The following is a 20,865-nucleotide window of genomic DNA, read 5'->3' as shown; positions in this document are numbered from 1 at the left end:
TAAATGATCACAAAATGTCCGTCAGTGTCTAAATGATCACAAAATGTCCGTCAGTGTCTAAGTGATGACAAAATGTCCGCCATGGTCTGACTCAGTGATCACAAAATGTCCGACAGTGTGTAAGTGATGACAAAATGTCCGACAGTGTCTGACTCAGTGATCACAAAATGTCCGACAGTGTCTAAGTGATGACAAAATGTCCTCCATGGTCTGACTCGGTGATCACAAAATGTCCGTCAGTGTGTAAGTGATGACAAAATGTCCGCCATGGTCTGACTCAGTGATCACAAAATGTCCGACAGTGTGTAAGTGATGACAAAATGTCCGACAGTGTCTGACTCAGTGATCACAAAATGTCCGACAGTGTCTAAGTGATGACAAAATGTCCGCCAGGGTCTGACTCGGTGATCACAAAATGTCCGACAGTGTGTAAGTGATGACAAAATGTCCGCCAGGGTCTGACTCAGTGATCACAAAATGTCCGACAGTGTGTAAGTGATGACAAAATGTCCGACAGTGTCTAAATGATCACAAAATGTTGTCCATTCGACATTTACTTTAGAGGCAAAGTGATATAACTTGTCCGTTCAACATGTACTGGAGAGACAAAGTGATATTCTTTGTCCGTTCCACATTTACTGGAGAGACAAAGTGATACAGCTTGTCCGAAACCAGTTTGTCCATTCAAAATTTACAGATAAAGATAATACAGTATGAGTATAAGATGTAAGGTTACGATACCGCTGATATAGCTGTTATCTTCGGGCCATTTGGCTTTAAATCAGGTTAAGTGGTAGATGAGTTAAAACAAGCATGCAGTATACTGTACATAGTTTATTTATATTGATGTGTTGATAACATCATACGTGTTTTAAATTCTAACAACCAATACTTAATATCACACAAACATGGAAAAGATTCCTATAAATGAATTTCTGGATGAAATCCTGGATACATATGGAGGATTCGGTAGATTCCAGGTGTTTATCATGGCTGTAGTTTTAGGAAGTTTGAGTTCTGTCGCCTTCAGCATGATGATGATGACTTTTGCAGGTGCCACTCCAGATTGGAATTGTGTTATAGATGATAGTACTGTTCGGTTTGGTGTCTCCCAGAGATCTACCGTTACACACGACAGTCGTTATGTTAATGATACGCTGAAAAAATGTTATCTTTCTATTGGTAACGATACAACTACAACGGCCTGTGAGGCGTTCAGTTTTAACTCCAGTATGGATACAGTTGTCAATGAGGTATGTTCATATATGTATTCAGCTTTAACTCCAGTATGGATACAGTTGTCAGCGAGGTATGTATTCAGCTTTAACTCCAGTATGGATACAGTTGTCAGCGAGGTATGTATTCAGCTTTAACTCCAGTATGGATACAGTTGTCAGCGAGGTATGTATTCAGCTTTAACTCCAGTATGGATACAGTTGTCAGCGAGGTATGTATTCAGCTTTAACTCCAGTATGGATACAGTTGTTAGCGAGGTATGTATTCAGGTTTACCTCCATTATGGATACAGTTGTTAGCAAGGTATGTATTCAGCTTTAACTCCAGTATGGATACAGTTGTCAGCGAGGTATGTATTCAGCTTTAACTCCAGTATGGATACAGTTGTTAGCGAGGTATGTATTCAGCTTTAACTCCAGTATGGATACAGTTGTTAGCGAGGTATGTATTCAGCTTTAACTCCAGTATGGATACAGTTGTTAGCGAGGTATGTATTCAGCTTTAACTCCAGTATGGATAAAGTTGTTAGCGAGGTATGTATTCAGCTTTAACTCCAGTATGGATACAGTTGTTAGCGAGGTATGTATTCAGCTTTAACTCCAGTATGGATACAGTTGTTAGCGAGGTACGTTATTCAGCTTTAACTCCAGTATTGATACAGTTGTTAGCGAGGTATGTTATTCAGCTTTAACTCCAGTATGGATACAGTTGTCAGCGAGGTATGTATTCAGCTTTAACTCCAGTATGGATACAGTTGTCAGCGAGGTATGTATTCAGCTTTAACTCCAGTATTGATACAGTTGTCAGCGAGGTATGTATTCAGCTTTAACTCCAGTATGGATACAGTTGTCAGCGAGGTATGTATTCAGCTTTAACTCCAGTATTGATACAGTTGTCAGCGAGGTATGTATTCAGCTTTAACTCCAGTATGGATACAGTTGTTAGCGAGGTATGTATTCAGCTTTAACTCCAGTATGGATACAGTTGTTAGTGAGGTATGTATTCAGCTTTAACTCCAGTATGGATACAGTTGTCAGCGAGGTATGTATTCAGCTTTAACTCCAGTATGGATACAGTTGTTAGCGAGGTATGTATTCAGCTTTAACTCCAGTATGGATACAGTTGTTAGCGAGGTATGTATTCAGGTTTAACTCCAGTATGGATACAATGCCACGAAACAACTTAATTATCACAGTCCTTTTCTTCGAAACATAATATAACATACTCAATAAAAGTAATTAACGCAATATTATTATATGATAGATGACCTTTTCTGTGGAATTGGAGAGACGGTTGTATTCTTACTGTATTATCTGTAAAATTAACGGAAATCCTAAAACAGCCTAACACAATACGGTTGAAATAGTAGAAATATCAGAATTTCTAATGAATAAGCATGTTTTGATTTAATCTGGACACAGATTATATTTATAGTTAGTTTTACCGAATGTCTAAACGAAATATAAACAATATGTTCGGATGGTTTCTAATTTGTCTTTTATTCGTGTTTTATACCCCAAAGTAAATTTATAAACTTTTCTTTAACAGTGGGACCTAGTATGTGACAAAGCATGGATACCATCTACAATCACAACCATACAGATGGCAGGCGTACTATTAGGGGGACTATTTTCTGGACATTTGGCGGACAAAATCGGGCGTAAACCGACCTACTTCCTGTCTTTGCTGTTCCTGTTGGTTTTCAATATCTTATGTGGATTTTCGGTAACTTGGGAAATGTTCGCCGCCTGCAGACTTTTTCTTGGGCTAGGAATTGGTGGTTTTCTAACAATATTCTACCCATATGTACTTGAATTCGTTCCTAGGGAACGTCGTTCCATTTTGGCCTCCATCCCAATGTGGGGTATATGGTCCACGATTTTTGCATTCGTTGCCATGGGTTTACCGGACTGGAAATATCTACACTTTGTGTCCGCTGTTATCGTAGTCCCCTGGCTCCTCTTTTGGTGGTTTGTAATACTCTACTTTAAGATATTCATTTCACTCCATAATTGTTGATCGGGTGTTTTTGGTGAAATGAAAATACCTTACACAATCGTTTTAAACCTTGCCGGTTTAATTTATCGGTAGCTCTCTACACGGCCGTTCTTAACCATGACTTGTGAAAAAGTTAAGCTCCAAAGTGCCGCGATAGCTCAGTCGGTTAGAGCGCCGGCCACGTAATCTCAGATGAAGGTCCGAGGTGCGAGGTTCGACGCTCCCTACCCGTGTCGGTTTGTGTTTCTCGGGAAGCTAGGGTCGGTCTCTGCTGTCGTGGTTGTGTCCTTGGGCAGGACACTTTTCCCTAAATGCTCTGGACGGTTTGTTATTTAGTGAGTTGGTCACCAACTACTACAAGGGGAGACCACCTCAGAATGATGATGGCTGTCACAGGGCGATAAAGCCAACAAAATAATTGTTAGATTTGAATATTTGCAAAACATAAATTATTGTGATAGAGCTGGACTAATGCAAGGTGTATATGTCTATTGTAAACGATAGTCTAGATATCTATTAAAAGAAAGATTAACTAGTATTCTAATCAGTTAGCATACTCCATTACTTAGCTCCTTACCATAGCAGTGTATTCTATGAATTGGCTTTATTGGACATCTGTAGATTTTATTGCCAGTTTTGATAATTGAATGATATTAGTAACTATATGCGCATTCATATAAATCACTACAGGGCAATGCCGGAGAGTTTTCGCTGGCTTGTTTCAAACAACAAACAGGAAGCAGCGTTAGAAGTTATACAGCATATGGCCAAAGTCAACCGTAAACCCATTGAAGATATCAAAGCACTGCAGGCCAGGATAGAGACGGACGTTGAGAAGGTGGACACTGTTAAAACCTACAGCATACGTGATATGTTTGTGTCAGCTGAGTTAACCAAAATGACAGGTTTACATGTAATAGCATGGTAAGTAACTCTTATTTGTCCTCATCAATCTCTATAAGTCCATACAACTATCATTGCAATGAAATGTATGTCCGAGGATCATGACGTCATTTTACAGTGACGTCATCAATATGAATGTCAAGTAACGTAGAATTGAACAAACACGATGACGTTGTTTCAATGACGTCATTGTCAAGATGACGCGAGCAATGATGTCATACAGTTTTATACCTTTCAGGTTATTTTCTGCAAAGTTCATGAATTAACGATGCATTAATTATCAATTTAATTCTCGCCTAAAATCAAATCGTGACTAGTCATTAATCCTGAGATTATGTAATCTACCAAAGGAACATGAGATCGATATCAAAGTATTCATCTTAATGAATATCTATATCCACATCATAATCCTTTTTATCAACTGTATTAACGATGGGTTTCAAGAGAAAATTCTCCCTGTATAAAAGATTCGTAAAAACGTATACTTTAAAACTATATAGATATTTTTGCAATTAATCATATGAAAGGTGACGAATGCTACAGAGATTTGTGAAAGTATTTCGGCAGTAACTTATGTCAGACAACATAAGTTAATATATAAAAACATAAAAACTGTGTATTATATAATATTTTATAATCATATAACCATTTGGAGTCGTTGGACACAGTTCTGTCTTTGAGAACATGTCTTTTCCTTCACTTAAACCCAATTTTCACGATGGTTACCTTAGACGAAAGCTATTTTTTCTTAATAAATTGATTTTATTCTTGTATTTTTCTATTTTTTTTATATGTTGCATTGGATCTAACTGGATAAAAATTACATGAGTCTTCGCGTCGGTGTTGGTCAATTATTTAATCAGTAATGACCTTTATACCATCAACATGTTGATATTAAAATCCCGTGTCTTTGCTTTAGGTTGGCCTGTGGCTACGGTTTTTATGGCGTATCGTTCGAAGTTAAAGGTTTAACAGGCAATCTGTACCTCAATATGGCGCTACTTAGCATTGCTGAGATCCCGAGTGTGTTGACCTTGTACTGGTTTACTAACCGGTAAGTCCAGTACCTCCACCATTGTACATGCTGTACTGGTAGACATTAATCACACTTTAATCATAATAATTGTTGTCATATATAACAGTTATATACTCCTTGTATTTAGTCACGTTCTTTGTAAATGTGAAAATAATTCGTTTGTATGAGTCAGATTTTCCATACCCCCAAATCTCCAAACAGACACTATGTGTATGAACTCATATTGAGACCGTTTTGTACACGCTTAACACATTATGTCGCTTGTAATACAAATATAAATGAATACAATAAATATCGACATTTAATTTCAAAATTCAGAAAAAAAAAAAAAAAAAATTCTACGTGGATTTCCTCTTCAAGATATTTCTGTTTGTTTCCATCAGAATTGGGAGGAAGTGGACTTCGTTACTATTTTCTGGTATAGGTGCGTTCGCTGCAGTCATCATGGCCTTTATTGAAGTGACAGGTTTGTTCTATTCTAATCACACTGTTATCACCATCATTGTGTTGCTTCTTGTTGTTTATTACAATTGTTTTATAGACTGGGTAAATGACTAAATTATATTTCTCTCCGCTAGGCTGCACTCACGAATACATTTTCGAAGCAAAGCCTAGCGGAGAGTAGAAGATGTTTTAATTCTCTCGTCAGGTTTACCCGGAGCCCATCGCCTATTTCGGAACCCAACTCATAATGTTCCGAATGACTTTCTGAGTGCATTATTTCGCCTTCTTTTGATGTAACATTAACCGCAGTAAAACACCTTTAAGGGTAATTTTGATAGCCATTGCTGTAAAGGTTTTTTTATACGGTTCAAAATTTCTCAATGTCTCAATGTATGAACTATTAAGAAACGGAGCATAATTTTCATCATCAATTGATCGGGGTTTCTTTATTTTATCGTATCCGTCAGAATAGAGAAAAATATATCCTCTGATAATGATACCACCGTTCATTAATGCTTACTTATCTCCAAAAGGAGGGAAGTAATGAGGTCTGTCAATAAACCCTGACAAAACAATATACTTGATGTTAAGCTCATTTTTTAAATGTGAAGTGGTAAGGTATAAACAGTCATTTGTCACTATAACATGACATTTCAGTGAGATGAAACTTTAAATCGACATTCAAAGGGTCAATCCTTTTCTGTTCAGGCAACAAATTTAAACATGAAGGTTTTTGTTGCAAGGAAGAAAACCTACAAAATAAGCTAATTCTATGTAATACTTCACTGACAGTCATCATGTTTCCTATTTCCTTGATGTAGAAAATAGAATTAATCATGTCACTATTATGGTGATATATTACTATACACTGCCATGTAGTATTATGATTTACATTTTTTCAGATTTACAAAGCGATGTATACCGTACTGTCTTTCCGCTTATCTCTAAAATCGGAGTTAGCATGGCTTGGCTGAGTATCAAACTGTTATCTATAGAGATGTTTCCGACCGTCATCAGGTAGGATGTTATACTAAACATAAAGGTCTTAAATAAGCAGCCATTGAATTGCGATCTATTGATATGCGGATATTCTCGGTTATAAGCACATTTACATCCACTGTTTCTATTCTGTGGAATTCATTGAAATATTTTGAGCCAAATTGTGGTATATGATACTTTATGATAAATTTCACAGTAATTCGAGCAGTGTAGGAATATACAAGTGATGTTCAAATATAAATAAACATAGATGACATTCATAATCACTGCAAATGGTTGACATCGTAATGACTTCTGTGATGTATCTTGGGGTTTGGCGATGATCTTGTGGCGGGACACGACTTCCTTCCGGTTGCGCAATCGCATTAATAAATTGTTTCAAAATGAATGTTTACTTTTTCAAATCACTTTGATGATACATAGTCATAATTTCTTTGCAAATTTTGACAGAAAGTACTCAATTTTCGATTTTTGTGACATTCATGCTATGGCGACTGCGTCGGGTTTGAAAACGCAGAATCACTTCTGAATGATATATCAATGCGCGATTAACTTAACGTTGGTATTTGTGGACGGGAAATTTAAAAAAAACCCACTTTATCCAGTTTTTATTCAAAACAAGTTTAAATGTACTAGTATACAGTCGACGTGAATACAATTTAGGTGAGATAAAATAGTCATGTCTCCCAAACTCAAATTGTATCCTCTTCAACATTACTGTTTTCTAGTATCTGGTAATAGTGAAATGATAATAATAATAATAGTTGAGTGCCTAATTATTAGCCTCAGTGCTATCTTTACTTTCAGATCCGTCAGCAGTGGTTTGTTTAATGCCGTGGCCAGGGTAGGCTCTCTTGTCGCTCCTCAATGTGTGTACCTGGTAAGTTTGTAGGTCACACACTTCTCGGCACAACTACATTACTGAAAAGGCATGGATCATCATTATAAAGATTACTTTAACCGTTATATTACTGAAGTAATTGTAAACATGACTTGGTAAAAACTTTAAGACTTGGAGGCTTAACACAAAAAAAAAACTTTAAATATATAATTATCTGCACATTGACTGTAAGTTATTTCTCATTAATGAATTCCTGATGGTCAGGTTTAATTTTCCAAAAAAATGTGTGGTGAGTTATATTTGCATTTTTTCACTTTTGTTTTCGAATAGTTCATCAATAAAATAATAATGTTTCACGTTTGCATGTTTCCCAGCATGACATCATAGCTGGCATCCTGTACTGTATATGTAGTGGACTAATTCTCAGCCATTAGCCGCTTTTGTTTTATACTTTTCTGGATGATAATATACCTGGTATACAGTACTTTATATAAAGTGGATTCGTTTTATGTTGGTTGTTTTTCAGATTGATAGTTCACCATTAATTCTGTATGTGATATAAAGTGGATTTGTTTTATGGTTTTTCAGATTGATAGTTCACCATTAATTCTGTATTTGATATAAAGTGGATTTGTTTTATGTTTTTTTCCAGAATGACAATATACCTGGTATCCTGTACTTTATATGTAGTGGATTACTACTGTCGGCATTTACAAGTGTTTGTTTTATGCCCGAGACAAAAAACAAAGTGTTACCAGACTCATTATCCGACGTCAGTTCCAAACATAGAAAGCCAAAATCTTCTCCTCTAAAACTGTTTAAAATTTCACCACCACCACCACCACCACCAACAACAACAACAACAACAATGGTTGAGAATGATAATGTTATGTACGTCACTCATCTATAATGACTGTTGTTTACAGATAATTTATACTATTGTTTTAATTACTTAGACAATGTTTTTATCAAAACGTCGTCACAGCGTATTACATTTCGATATGCGCTCATTCGATTGTTGTGTATATATTTTTAAATAATCCTTTTGATACGTTTAGCTTCTATATTTTTTTCGGCTGTTTTTTCTAGCTTTGTTTTGTCTAAATGATTTAAACTGTCGATGAGCCGTATACTAATACAATAACAAAATTCAAGCATGACAGCGAAACACAAATTCTGTAACATAAAAATTTGATACTTTTTGGAGAGGAATAACAAAACTTAAGATTTAAAAAGTTAAAGTAAAGATTCAGAATCTAGTTTCCAATAGGAATCATGAATCGCTCGTGTAGTATGCTGAAAATAATCTCATTTCTATTTGATATAAATCACACTGTATCATTACTTACTGAATATTTCCCATACTCAAATGTATTTTGTATGTTATATTTTCTGATTGATTTATTAAATATATACGGTACTTATATGGGCTTTGTTGTTGTGTCTACGGTGAGAGTGTCTTCACTTCTATAACGGAATCATAACAATGAATGTTCTGACAACGAAAGCGGACGTTTTCATTTGTTGTTTAGGTTTATCTTTCAAAATAATACATTATAGATGTTTGTATTCTGAGCCGGTACCACTATGCATTTGAGGATTGAACTGCATTTCGTTTGGGGTTATAGGAATATGACCACACACTGCATTTCAAGAAAAAAACACGAACCGCGCTAGCTTTTCGTATGCCTATAACCCAAAACGAAAAGCAGATTATTGCGCATGTTTACAGTTCCGCCCCTAACCATATAAGAAAAAAATTAATTACGACCATGAATTCAATCAAACAATCTCCAAGAGTCCAAGAGCCTCTGTGATATTGAATGTGAGGAACAGCCAGTAACCCATGCTCCTTTTCCCGCCATGGAATGTTTACACGTGCTTTCTGTTGGCAGGAAGTCCGTCGAAAACAGCAATCGTTAAAGTGATTTTATCATGAATCAGTTCAAATGTTTTCTTCGCTTGCACTGTAATCATCTAAAAGTGGTGTGAAAATAAATGGCATGTATGTGTATAACGTCAAACTGCGGAAGCATGTCGGCTGAATTTGAAAACTAAGTATTGTGGTTGCCACGGAAAAATATGTCAGCGTCCTGCTGTTTGTTGTTGGAGATACGGTAGCTGTATGTTGAGTTGCTGTAGAACTAGAATACCTGCATAATATTAGTGGTCAATTACACTGTTAGGGGAGGAATCGTCTTTCTCCAGATACATGTATCTCGTGTCAGCTTGGGGACAATAGCTACATAATCTTAGAGATAGACCTATTGAAACTTTCCACAATCAGGAGGGTATCTACATTGCGGACAGTTAATGATTAAAAGCTTCATCAAATTTTCAAACAAGTTTATTCGATTCTGTCTTAGGTAGGTGCTAAATATGGTAATTTATTTTAACAAATAAAGCCACTGGACTTTCTGTAACTTCTCGTTCAAACAAGAATCAAGTGTGGCATGCATTGTTTACATCCATGCCACGTTCGAGTTCCTACACAATTGCGGGCTGAAGTTAGCAGCGGATTCGTTATTCGTTATTGGGGATTCGAATAACGAATCCGCTGCCAATAACGAATCCGATGCCAGCCAGCGGATTAGGGATTCAGTTTCTTATGTTCAATCGGTTTTTTTATAACATATGATTGGAGATTCGAATAACGAATCGTATATTATAAGAAAAATACTAATATGTAACTGAATCCCCAATCCACTGCTGCAGCAGATTCGTTATTTGAATCCAAACGTCAAAATGTCAATAAAAAGAAATATCATTTAAACATAAAACACTGAATCCCCGATCCGCTGCTGGCAGCGGATTCGTTATTCGAATCCCGAATCCCGAATAACGAATCCACTGCTAACTTCAGCCCTCTTATGGCGTTGACAGTGTGAGTGGATGCACATATAGGTTCGTGTGTTGTGTGAACTTCGCCCTTCACAATACATGGTGACAACCTGTTATCTTGTATGGGTATACAGAGGAGACCATAGACAAGGATTTGTGTATGGAAAGCTTCCAGTAAGTATACTGAATTAAAACTAGAACAAAAACATATATCGACAGACAGACAAAATTGGAAAATTCAATGCGAGCGACACAAACATAGCAGTTATATATTAAAATACACTATAAGTTTATAACAGTTACAACAAGTAATATTGGTCCCTGCCTTTCTTCCGTTTTCTTGTTACAAGATATCGGGTAAAAACATAAAGATTTAAATACCCGTAATTCACACGATATAGATTATATAAACAGACAAGATCGACGGTGAAAAGCTAACCAACCTTCGTTAGAGGATTATCGATATCAGCTTTATCATTTGACTGTAGGTGTAGTACATGTAATCTGACTCTGTGTAAGTTAGTAACAACAATAATACAGGTGATGGTATACAACAATAACGACACGGAGGGATCCACAATACACCACGAATGTTGTAAGTCAATGTTTATTTCTAATGTTACCACTTTAGTGGCACGAATGTGTTTTGGTTTTGTATTCCGAGAGTAAGTAAGGAATAGATACAACGGGCACATGATGATATCATGACTAGGGATATAATATATTTTATCGACAAATATTATCATCTAAATCAATCTAAATCATGCAACATTTTCGTGTGCGTTTTTATATTGCTTTTAAAGTACAAAAAAAGAGTGTATACAACGGTGTTTTTTCATTTTATCTGTCTATCTATTTATCTATATATATGTGTTTAAATATGCTTTTGTAGGTTGCTCTGAAATCAATTACGTAAATAACTGTTATCAGGAAGCTAAAATAAATATCGTTATGACTGGAGTTTATCAGTCATATGTCTGACGTTTAGATAATAAGTTAATGTAAACTTTATTTTATTCATTCATTGGTAACACATGAAAAGTAGACACAATCAGAAAAAAAATACAGCATGAAATGGATTCAGAAACAAGTTTTTTTAAAAACTTATATTAATCCGTCTCCGTAAAGATAAAAGATAAAAAGATAAAAGATAATAAGTTGTAACGTCCACTGGTAGTGAGAGCATTTTCGGCATCATATCCTTAGGGTTCATATGACATTTTGCTTCATATAAACCCGTTTTTTATTCTACAAAATCTTGTCAAGTCACCATGGAGACACAAATCATTGTCTCAACCGGAATGTGTAATTGTGATTCATAACCAGCTGCGAAACCAAACCTATAAATATTACTGTTTCGTTTTTTTTTTTTTTTTTTCATACGTAAACTTCTCGAATATTCATTTTGAAATACCTTAATCAAATATCCTATATTAACATTTACTTGTCAATGCCACGATATGAACTTGCCGTAAAGAAGTAGGATTTATAATGTTGTAAATGCCATCCATTACCTTTCATGATTGTTACCGTGGATGGATTAAGCTATTGATAATAATAAATAACTTATTTTAGCTTAAACAAAATTAGAATCTACATCACATAGCAAGAGGTGTATGAATAAGAAATATAAGCACTTTAACATGACGTTATAAATAACATAACAATATTGTTTAAATGCTTGTCTTAAACGAAGACTAAACTGACATCATACGGAAAAGTAAAACAAAATAATATCAACAGAAATCGATAGCTAGTGAATGCGGAAGAAGATATAGGTGGTATGAGTAGATGGTATAACGATAGTAAGAGATATCATTCATGTCAATTAAGATAGCTTTAAGACTTATATATTTACAGTTAAATACACTCACTACCGACTATTCATTTTAGCTCGAGTTTCCATTGGGCCTGACACCATGTCTGGTGTAGGGCCAGAGCGCACTAGTACACAAAAAAAACGTGGAATTCTCCGACACCGTTTGGTGTCGTTAAGATTTTGGTGCCAATACAATAAAATCGAGTGTGGTATAACACCTACCTTACATACTCCAAAACACCCATTTAGTCCCATCTATGTGCGCTATTCCGTCCGTATAGATCATCGATTTTATTAAATTAAATTCTGTTGAAGCAAAGTATAACGAAATCAAAGATGATATCAAAGTTAATATAAATCAGAGACGTAATAGTAAAATAGGAAACTTGATCACGCGAAAATAAGATGAACTGTTTTTAGTTTAAACATATTTTATTGTCAATTAAGTGAACAAAAGGATAAGGCACAAGTTATGTCAACTTATTGACGCCCTCTCCTAAATACAATATAATATCTATTGGCCTAGACAATATTAATGAAATATAACATTATATACATGTATATATAGTACGAATGTATATCTTAAAATCTTTTGCTGGACTTTATAAAATAATGCACATGTCTGAAAATATTTAGATTTACATTATCGGCATACAGATTGTTACCATACAATAAAGTATTCAATGTTATATTAATATTTAAGTTTCTTAAATTGTCAAATAAAATGCCTCTGCAATTTACATACTTTTCACATTCAAAGAAATAATGATAGGCACTCTCGCAACGATTTCCACAACTACAATCTGGACTATTTATGAGATTTACACGGAACAAATCATAATTCAATGCACTGCATCTATGTCGTAATTTAGTATGGATGATATTTGTCTTTCTGTCACCAAAATTATAAAATGTTGGGTATTTATCTTCATCAGACCTGGATATACGTTTTTTAGCTTCTATATTTTTTTCGGCTGTTTTTTCTAGCTTTGTTTTGTCTAAATGATTTAAACTGTCGATGAGCCGTATACTAATACAATAACAAAATTCAAGCATGACAGCGAAACACAAATTCTGTAACATAAAAATTTGATACTTTTTGGAGAGGAATAACAAAACTTAAGATTTAAAATGTTAAAGTAAAGATTCAGAATCTAGTTTCCAATAGGAATCATGAATCGCTCGTGTAGTATGCTGAAAATAATCTCATTTTATATAAATAACACCGTATCATTACTTACTGAATATTTCCCATACTCAAATGTATTTTGTATGTTATATTTTCTGATTGATTTATTAAATATATACGGTACTTATATGGGCTTTGTTTTTGTGTCTACGATAATAGTGTCTTCACTTCTATAACGGAATCATAACAATGAATGTTCTGACAACGAAAGCGGACGTTTTCATTTGTTGTTTAGGTTTATCTTTCATAATAATACATTATAGATGTTTGTATTCTGAGCCGGTACCACTATGCATTTGAGCATTGAACTGCATTTCGTTTGGGGTTATAGGAATATGACCACACACTGCATTTCAAGAAAAAAACACGAACCGCGCTAGCTTTTCGTATGCCTATAACCCAAAACGAAAAGCAGATTATTGCGCATGTTTACAGTTCCGCCCCTAACCATATAAGAAAAAAATTAATTACGACCATGAATTCAATCAAACAATCTCCAAGAGTCCAAGAGCCTCTGGGATATTGAATGTGAGGAACAGCCAGTAGCCCATGCTCCTTTTCCCGCCATGGAATGTTTACACGCGCTTTCTGTTGGCAGGAAGTCCGTCGAAAACAGCAATCGTTAAAGTGATTTTATCATGAATCAGTTCAAATGTTTTCTTCGCTTGCACTGTAATCATCTAAAAGTGGTGTGAAAATAAATGGCATGTTTGTGTATAACGTCAAACTGCGGAAGCATGTCGGCTGAATTTGAAAACTAAGTATTGTGGTTGCCACGGAAAAATATGTCAGCGTCCTGCTGTTTGTTGTTAGAGATACGGTAGCTCTATGTTGAGTTGCTGTAGAACTAGAATACCTGCATAATATTAGTGGTCAATTACACTGTTAGGGGAGGAATCGTCTTTCTCCAGATACATGTATCTCGTGTCAGCTTGGGGACAATAGCTACATAATCTTAGAGATAGACCTATTGAAACTTTCCACAATCAGGAGGGTATCTACATTGCGGACAGTTAATGATTAAAAGCTTCATCAAATTTTCAAACAAGTTTATTCGATTCTGTCTTAGGTAGGTGCTAAATATGGTAATTTATTTCAACAAATAAAGCCACTGGACTTTCTGTAACTTCTCGTTCAAACAAGAATCAAGTGTGGCATGCATTGTTTACATCCATGCCACGTTCGAGTTCCTTCACAAGGAGAAAGTTTTATTGGCACGGGATGTGATGGACTTTTTAGTACAAGCAGAAAGCTATGGACAGAGGACAGTTATCATGTTTTTGTTTTGAGTCGGCCAAGAGCACTCAGGTGACATAATTATGTACATGTAGTAATGAAATATTGATAATATATTTGCTATTTATGTCTTATATATGCTTTATTCTTGATACAAATAAAAAAAAAATGTTATCCAATTTATTTTTGTACCATCATCTCAATACTTGTAATTTTAAGAAACTTGTCTATGAATTTAAAAATATTTTTGATGATTATTCCCATAAATATATACACCATACATATGATTGAAACATTACTGTATTTTCTGTCAGTCAATTGTATATATTTTTATTTTTATTTTTTGTTTTTGTTTTTCACATCCGGATTAAGAGAAAAAATGAGATTACAAAAGTGAATTCCCTGCTCCTTAACATATCTTCTGAATGTATCAACCTTGTCTGTATACATCTAACATCATGAAATTTATTTTTCTCAATATGATTCTGTTGAAACTCAAATTTCCAATTTTGTATATATATGTATGTGTTCTTGTTCTCAATGTACATATCATGTTCAATATCTTCTGCTGCTCACAAGCATATTTCCTTTTACACATCCCGATTTGCCAAAATTTCATTTTTCAAGTCTATATATTTGACAATGGGTAATGGTTATATGTCTCATAGAATGGCAATCGGTACTTTTTACTCCAAAGCCTATGGTAGACTTTTATTGAAATATTCATATCTTTTATTCTCTTATTATACATTTTATGTGATTTTTACAAACATCTTAAAACAAAATTTCACCAAGTTTGCAGGCTTACTAAACACATTTTTGCTTTCACATCTAAACAATATAAATTTCATGTTAATCTTGCTATTGCTTTTACTACAACATATGGACATTGAATCAAATCCTGGTCCTGAGCCAGGGGAACTCTCAATTTTTCATTTAAACATCAGAAGTATACGGAATAAAATTGATTATGTGGAGAGTATTGCAGGAGAGTATGATATAATTTGTTTAACTGAAACCCATCTTGATTCTTCTTTCCCAACAAGTGATTTATCTATGGATGGTTTTTAATCCCCTTTTAGACTTGATAGAAATTTTGCAGGAGGTGGTATAATGGTATATATTAATAATGCACTTAAAGTCAATAGATTAACTGTTTTAGAAACTCCTGGTCTTGAAGTTATGTGGTTTGAAGTGTTTCTTCCTGAAGGGAGGAAAATCATTATAGGAACTGCTTATCTGTCAAATTATCATGATGCAAATCATTTTTGGAATATACTCCGTATCTCTTTAAACTACGTCAAGGACATTACTGATGAAGTTATATTGTTGGGTGATCTAAATGTAGATTTGCTAACAATTTCTCAAAATCATGTTTTTGCAGATATTATTGATACTTTTAATTTGACTAATGTAATATTAGAACCTACCCGAATAGGTCCTACAAGATCAAGTTTACTTGATCCTATTTTATTATCAGATTCTCTTATTTGTATAGACTCTTCTGTTATTGAAACTGATAAAGATTTTACGGATCATGAAGCTTGTGTTGCTTACATTGAAGTTCCTTTTAAAATAAAACCTGTATTTAGAAGACGAGTATGGCTATATAAAAGAGCAAATTTTGAATTATTTAATGATCTTATCAGGAAATATGATTGGAACACTCTTTTTACAAATTGCAATTCAGCAGATTCTGCCAGTGTAGAGTTTACCAAAGTTTTCCTTGATTTTGCTAATACATGTATACCAAATAAAGAAGTTACTATTAGGCCCAAAGATAAGCAATGGCTGAATTCTGATTTGAGAAAAAATATGAGAATACGTGAAAGGTTGAGGAAATTAGCAATAAATTCCAAGCATCCAAGGGACATAACAATTTTTAAACGACAGAGGAATAAGGTAAATAACATGAAAAAAATTGCAAGAACATCATTTTATGATAATGTAGGTGATCTTATTGATTATTATTATTCAGGAGATCCTAAAAACTATTGGAAGCTAATAAAGAGACTTATAAATAATTCAGGGACAGAGTCTATCCCTACTCTTATAGACCCAAACACTGGTCATATATCTGTCGATGATAAAGACAAGTCAAATTTATTAAATGAATATTTTTGTAGTATTACTAATACTGATGATAATAATAGTGAAGTGCCTATCTTAGAGCCAAAAACTAACAGCTCTTTAAATTCTTTATTAGTTACTTCTAATGAAATTTGTGATGTTTTAAAAAATTTAAAGCTTGGAAAAGCCTCAGGTGAAGATGGTATAAGTCATCATATGCTTAAATACACAGCATATACAGTTTGTAAACCCCTTGAACTTCTTTTTAATTTTTCTTTATCTACTTGTATTTTTCCAAATATATGGAAAACAGCTAAAGTTATGCCCCTCTTTAAAAAAGGAGATAGGCATTCTATATCAAATTATCGTCCCATATCTCTTCTCTCTACTGTTGGGAAAGTGTTAGAAAGGGTTATTTTTAAGCACTTGTATAATTATTTTTTTGAAAATGCATTATTTTATCGGTTTCAAGCAGGATTTATGCCTGGAAATTCAGCAGTATACCAACTAATTGAAATTTATCATAACATTTGTCTAAATCTAGAAGAAAAGAAACATACTTGTATGATTTTCTGGGACATTTCGAAAGCCTTTGACAGAGTCTGGCACAAAGGTCTCCTAACAAAGTTAAATTCATATGGTATTTCAGGTAACCTCTTGTCCTGGATAGAAAACTATTTATGTAACAGACAACAAAAAGTATATATTAACAGTTCATCTTCTGATGCTGGTATGATAATGGCTGGAGTTCCCCAGGGCTCAATTCTAGGACCTCTTCTTTTTTTAATATATATTAATGACAGCTGATGAACTTGAGCCAACAGCACGTTTATTTGCTGATGACACTTCTCTTATAAAGTCGTCTTCTTCATGCCGAGAAATTGAATTAGTTTTAAACAGAGATTTAGAAAAATTAAATCAGTGGGCAAAAACTTGGCTTGTTTCTTTTAATCCTAATAAAACTGAGATAATTTTTATATCAAACTCCGACAATATTGAAGAAAATCTTGATTTAATTTTTGATGGAACCTTTTTAAATTTTAGTAGTTTACATAGACATCTTGGAGTAATATTTAATTCAAATGCTAAATGGTCTGACCACATTGATGAGATATACAAATCAGTAATGAAAAAAATAAATGTTTTAAGGGAAATTAAATATATGTTAAAGCGTGATGCTCTTTTAAGAATTTATAAGTCATTTATTTTACCTGTTCTGGAATATGCATGTGAGGTTTGGGGCGGATGCTCTCAAGCTGACTCAGAAAAGTTAGAGCGGGATCAGCTTGAAGCAGCTAGAATAATAACTGGTCTACCATCTTATACAAGAAAAGAATTTTTATATTTTGAAACATCTTTGGAACCACTTTCAGACAGAAGAGCTAAAAGAAATCTTCAATTACTTTATAAAATAAAAAATAATATGACTCCAAGTTATCTATCTAACTTATTACCTCCTTCAGTGGGAAATAATAACCCTTACCCTTTAAGAAATAAGGACAATTGCAGAATTCCAAATTACAGACTCTCTTCTACAATAAACTCATTCTTTCCCTCTACTTTAAGAAACTGGAACAATTTAGACGACAATGTTAAATCCATTTCTCTTTCTTCTTTCAAACTAGCTATCTCTCAACCTATTTCTACTAGTCTGCCTTGCTACTATAATTATGGTGAAAGAAAGTTTAATATAATACATACAAAATTAAGATATAAGTGTAGTTCTCTTAAGGATGATCTTTTTCGTGTAAATTTGGCAGAGGACTCTATTTGTGTAAACTGTGGTAACATTTGTGAAAATGTGCATCATTTCTTTTTTGAATGTGCAATATATGCTACTGCTCGTGCTGAAATGTTCCAATATTTTAATGATTTAAATATACATGTAAATTTAAATTTGTTATTATATGGTAATGAAAACTTGGCTTTGGAAGTGAATAGTTATGTATTTGGATATGTGCAGTCTTTCATAAAGTCCAGCAGAAGATTTTGAATATATATACTTGTATCTCTTTATTATGTAAATGTACATTGTATGTTAAATTATCCATTTTTCCTCCTAAATGTTACATGATTTACTATATATTATACCTATGTCATTACTTGTAAATATTAACATGTTGAGTGGAGAAGGCTTCATAAGTTGTAATAACTTGTGCCTAATCCTATTGTTCTTGTTTAGACAATAAAATATGTTTAAAGTCAAAGTCCTTCACAATTGCGGGCTGAAGTTAGCAGCGGATTCGTTATTCGTTATTGGGGATTCGAATCCGCTGCCAATAACGAATCCGATGCCAGCCAGCGGATTAGGGATTCAGTTTCTTATGTCCAATTGTTTGTTGTTGTTTTTTATAAAATATGATTGGAGATTCGAATAACGAATCATATATTATAAGAAAAATACTAATATGTAACTGAATCCCCAATCCACTGCTGCAGCGGATTCCTTATTTGAATCCAAACGTCAAAATGTCAATGAAAAGAAATATCATTTAAACATAAAACACTGAATCCCAAGCGGATTCGTTATTCGAATCCCGAATCCCGAATAACGAATCCGCTGCTTACTTCAGCCCGCTTATGACGTTGACAGTGTGAGTGGATGCACATAGGTTCGTGTGTTGTGTGAACTTCGCCCTTCACATTACATGGTGACAACCTGTTATCTTGTATGAGTATACAGAAGAGACCATAGACAAGGATTTGTGTATGGAAAGCTTCCAGTGAGTGTACTGAATTAAAACTAGAACAAAAACATGTATCGACAGACAGACAAAACAAGAACCTCTTTCCATACAAGAAAATTATTTCGTGAACTTTTTAAACAATAAGGCAACATTGGAAACGCTAACGCGAGCGACATAAACATATCTGTAATATATATTAAAATACACTATAAGTTTATACTATAAGTAATATTGATTCCTGCATCACTTCCGTTTTCTTGTAACAAGATATCAAATAAAATAATAAAAATATTTAAATACCCGTGATTCACACGATAAAGATTATATAAACAGACAATATCGACCGAGAAAAGCTAACCAACCTTCGTTAGAGAATTATCGATATCAGCTTTATCATTAGACCGTAGGTGTAGTACATGTAATCTGACTCTGTGTAAGTTAGTAACAACAATAATACACGTGATGGTATACAACAATAACGACACGGAGGGATCCACAATACACCACGAATGTTGTAAGTCAATGTTTATTTCTAATGTTACCACTTTAGTGGCACGAATGTGTTTTGGTTTTGTATTCCGAGAGTAAGTAAGGAATAGATACAACGGGCACATGATGATATCATGACTAGGGATATAATATATTTTATCGACAAATTTTATCATCTAAATCAATCTAAATCATGCAACATTTTCGTGTGCGTTTTTATATTGCTTTTAAAGTACAAAAAAAGAGTGTATACAACGGTGTTTTTTTCATTTGATCTGTCTATCTATTTATCTATATATATGTGTTTAAATATGCTTTTGTAGGTTGCTCTGAAATCAATTACGTAAATAACTGTTATCAGGAAGCTAAAATAAATATCGTTATGACTGGAGTTTATCTGTCATATGTCTGACGTTTAGATAATAAGTTGTAACGTCCACTGGTAGTGAGAGCATTTTCGGCATCATATCCTTAGGGTTCATATGACATTTTGCTTCATATAAACCCGTTTTTTATTCTACAAAATCTTGTCAAGTCACCATGGAGACACAAATCATTGTCTCAACCGGAATGTGTAATTGTGATTCATAACCAGCTGCGAAACCAAACCTATAAATATTACTGTTTTGTTTTGTTTTGTTTTTTTCATACGTAAACTTCTCGAATATTCATTTTGAAATACCTTAATCAAATATCCTATATTAACATTTATTTGTCAATGCCACGATATGAACTTGCCGTAAAGAAGTAGGATTTATAATGTTGTAAATGCCATCCACTACCTTTCATGATTGTTACCGTGGATGGATTAAGCTATTGATAATAATAAATAACTTATTTTAGCTTAAACAAAATTAGAATCTACATCACATAGCAAGAGGTGTATGAATTAGAAATATAAGCACTTTAACATGACGTTATAAATAGCATAACAATATTGTTTAAATGCTTGTATTAAACGAAGACTAAACTGACATCATACGGAAGAGTAAAACAAAATAATATCAACAGAAATCGATAGCTAGTGAATGCGGAAGAAGATATAGGTGGTATAAGTAGTTGGTATAAAGATAGTAC

General features: G+C 34.0%; 1 protein-coding gene across 1 annotated transcript; it reads left to right on the top strand.

The window, feature by feature from the left end:
* The first annotated feature begins 671 nt into the window (after positions 1-671).
* LOC117342877 (solute carrier family 22 member 8-like) lies at positions 672-8,861 on the top strand. Its single transcript, XM_033905166.1, has 8 exons — positions 672-1,253; positions 2,785-3,206; positions 3,925-4,158; positions 5,057-5,191; positions 5,557-5,639; positions 6,520-6,634; positions 7,424-7,496; positions 8,110-8,861. The coding sequence occupies exons 1-8, from the start codon at positions 909-911 to the stop codon at positions 8,365-8,367; spliced, it is 1,665 nt and encodes a 554-aa protein (XP_033761057.1). The 5' UTR covers positions 672-908; the 3' UTR covers positions 8,368-8,861.
* The last annotated feature ends 12,004 nt before the right edge of the window (positions 8,862-20,865 follow it).

The sequence above is a fragment of the Pecten maximus genome, chromosome 14 (genome assembly GCF_902652985.1).
Source record: "Pecten maximus chromosome 14, xPecMax1.1, whole genome shotgun sequence".
Lineage (NCBI taxonomy): Eukaryota > Metazoa > Mollusca > Bivalvia > Pectinida > Pectinidae > Pecten > Pecten maximus.
The sequence above is the reverse complement of the archived record's forward strand: the minus strand, read 5'-3'. Positions and strand labels throughout refer to the sequence as shown.

Excerpts from the sequence above, each read along its gene's own strand:
- LOC117342877 (XM_033905166.1), top strand. The coding sequence starts at position 909 with ATGGAAAAGATTCCTATAAATGAATTTCTGGATGAAATCCTGGATACA. Across the intron at positions 3,207-3,924 it reads CCCTGGCTCCTCTTTTGGTG|GGCAATGCCGGAGAGTTTTC; the intron begins GTTTGTAATACT and ends AAATCACTACAG. Across the intron at positions 5,640-6,519 it reads GGCCTTTATTGAAGTGACAG|ATTTACAAAGCGATGTATAC; the intron begins GTTTGTTCTATT and ends ACATTTTTTCAG.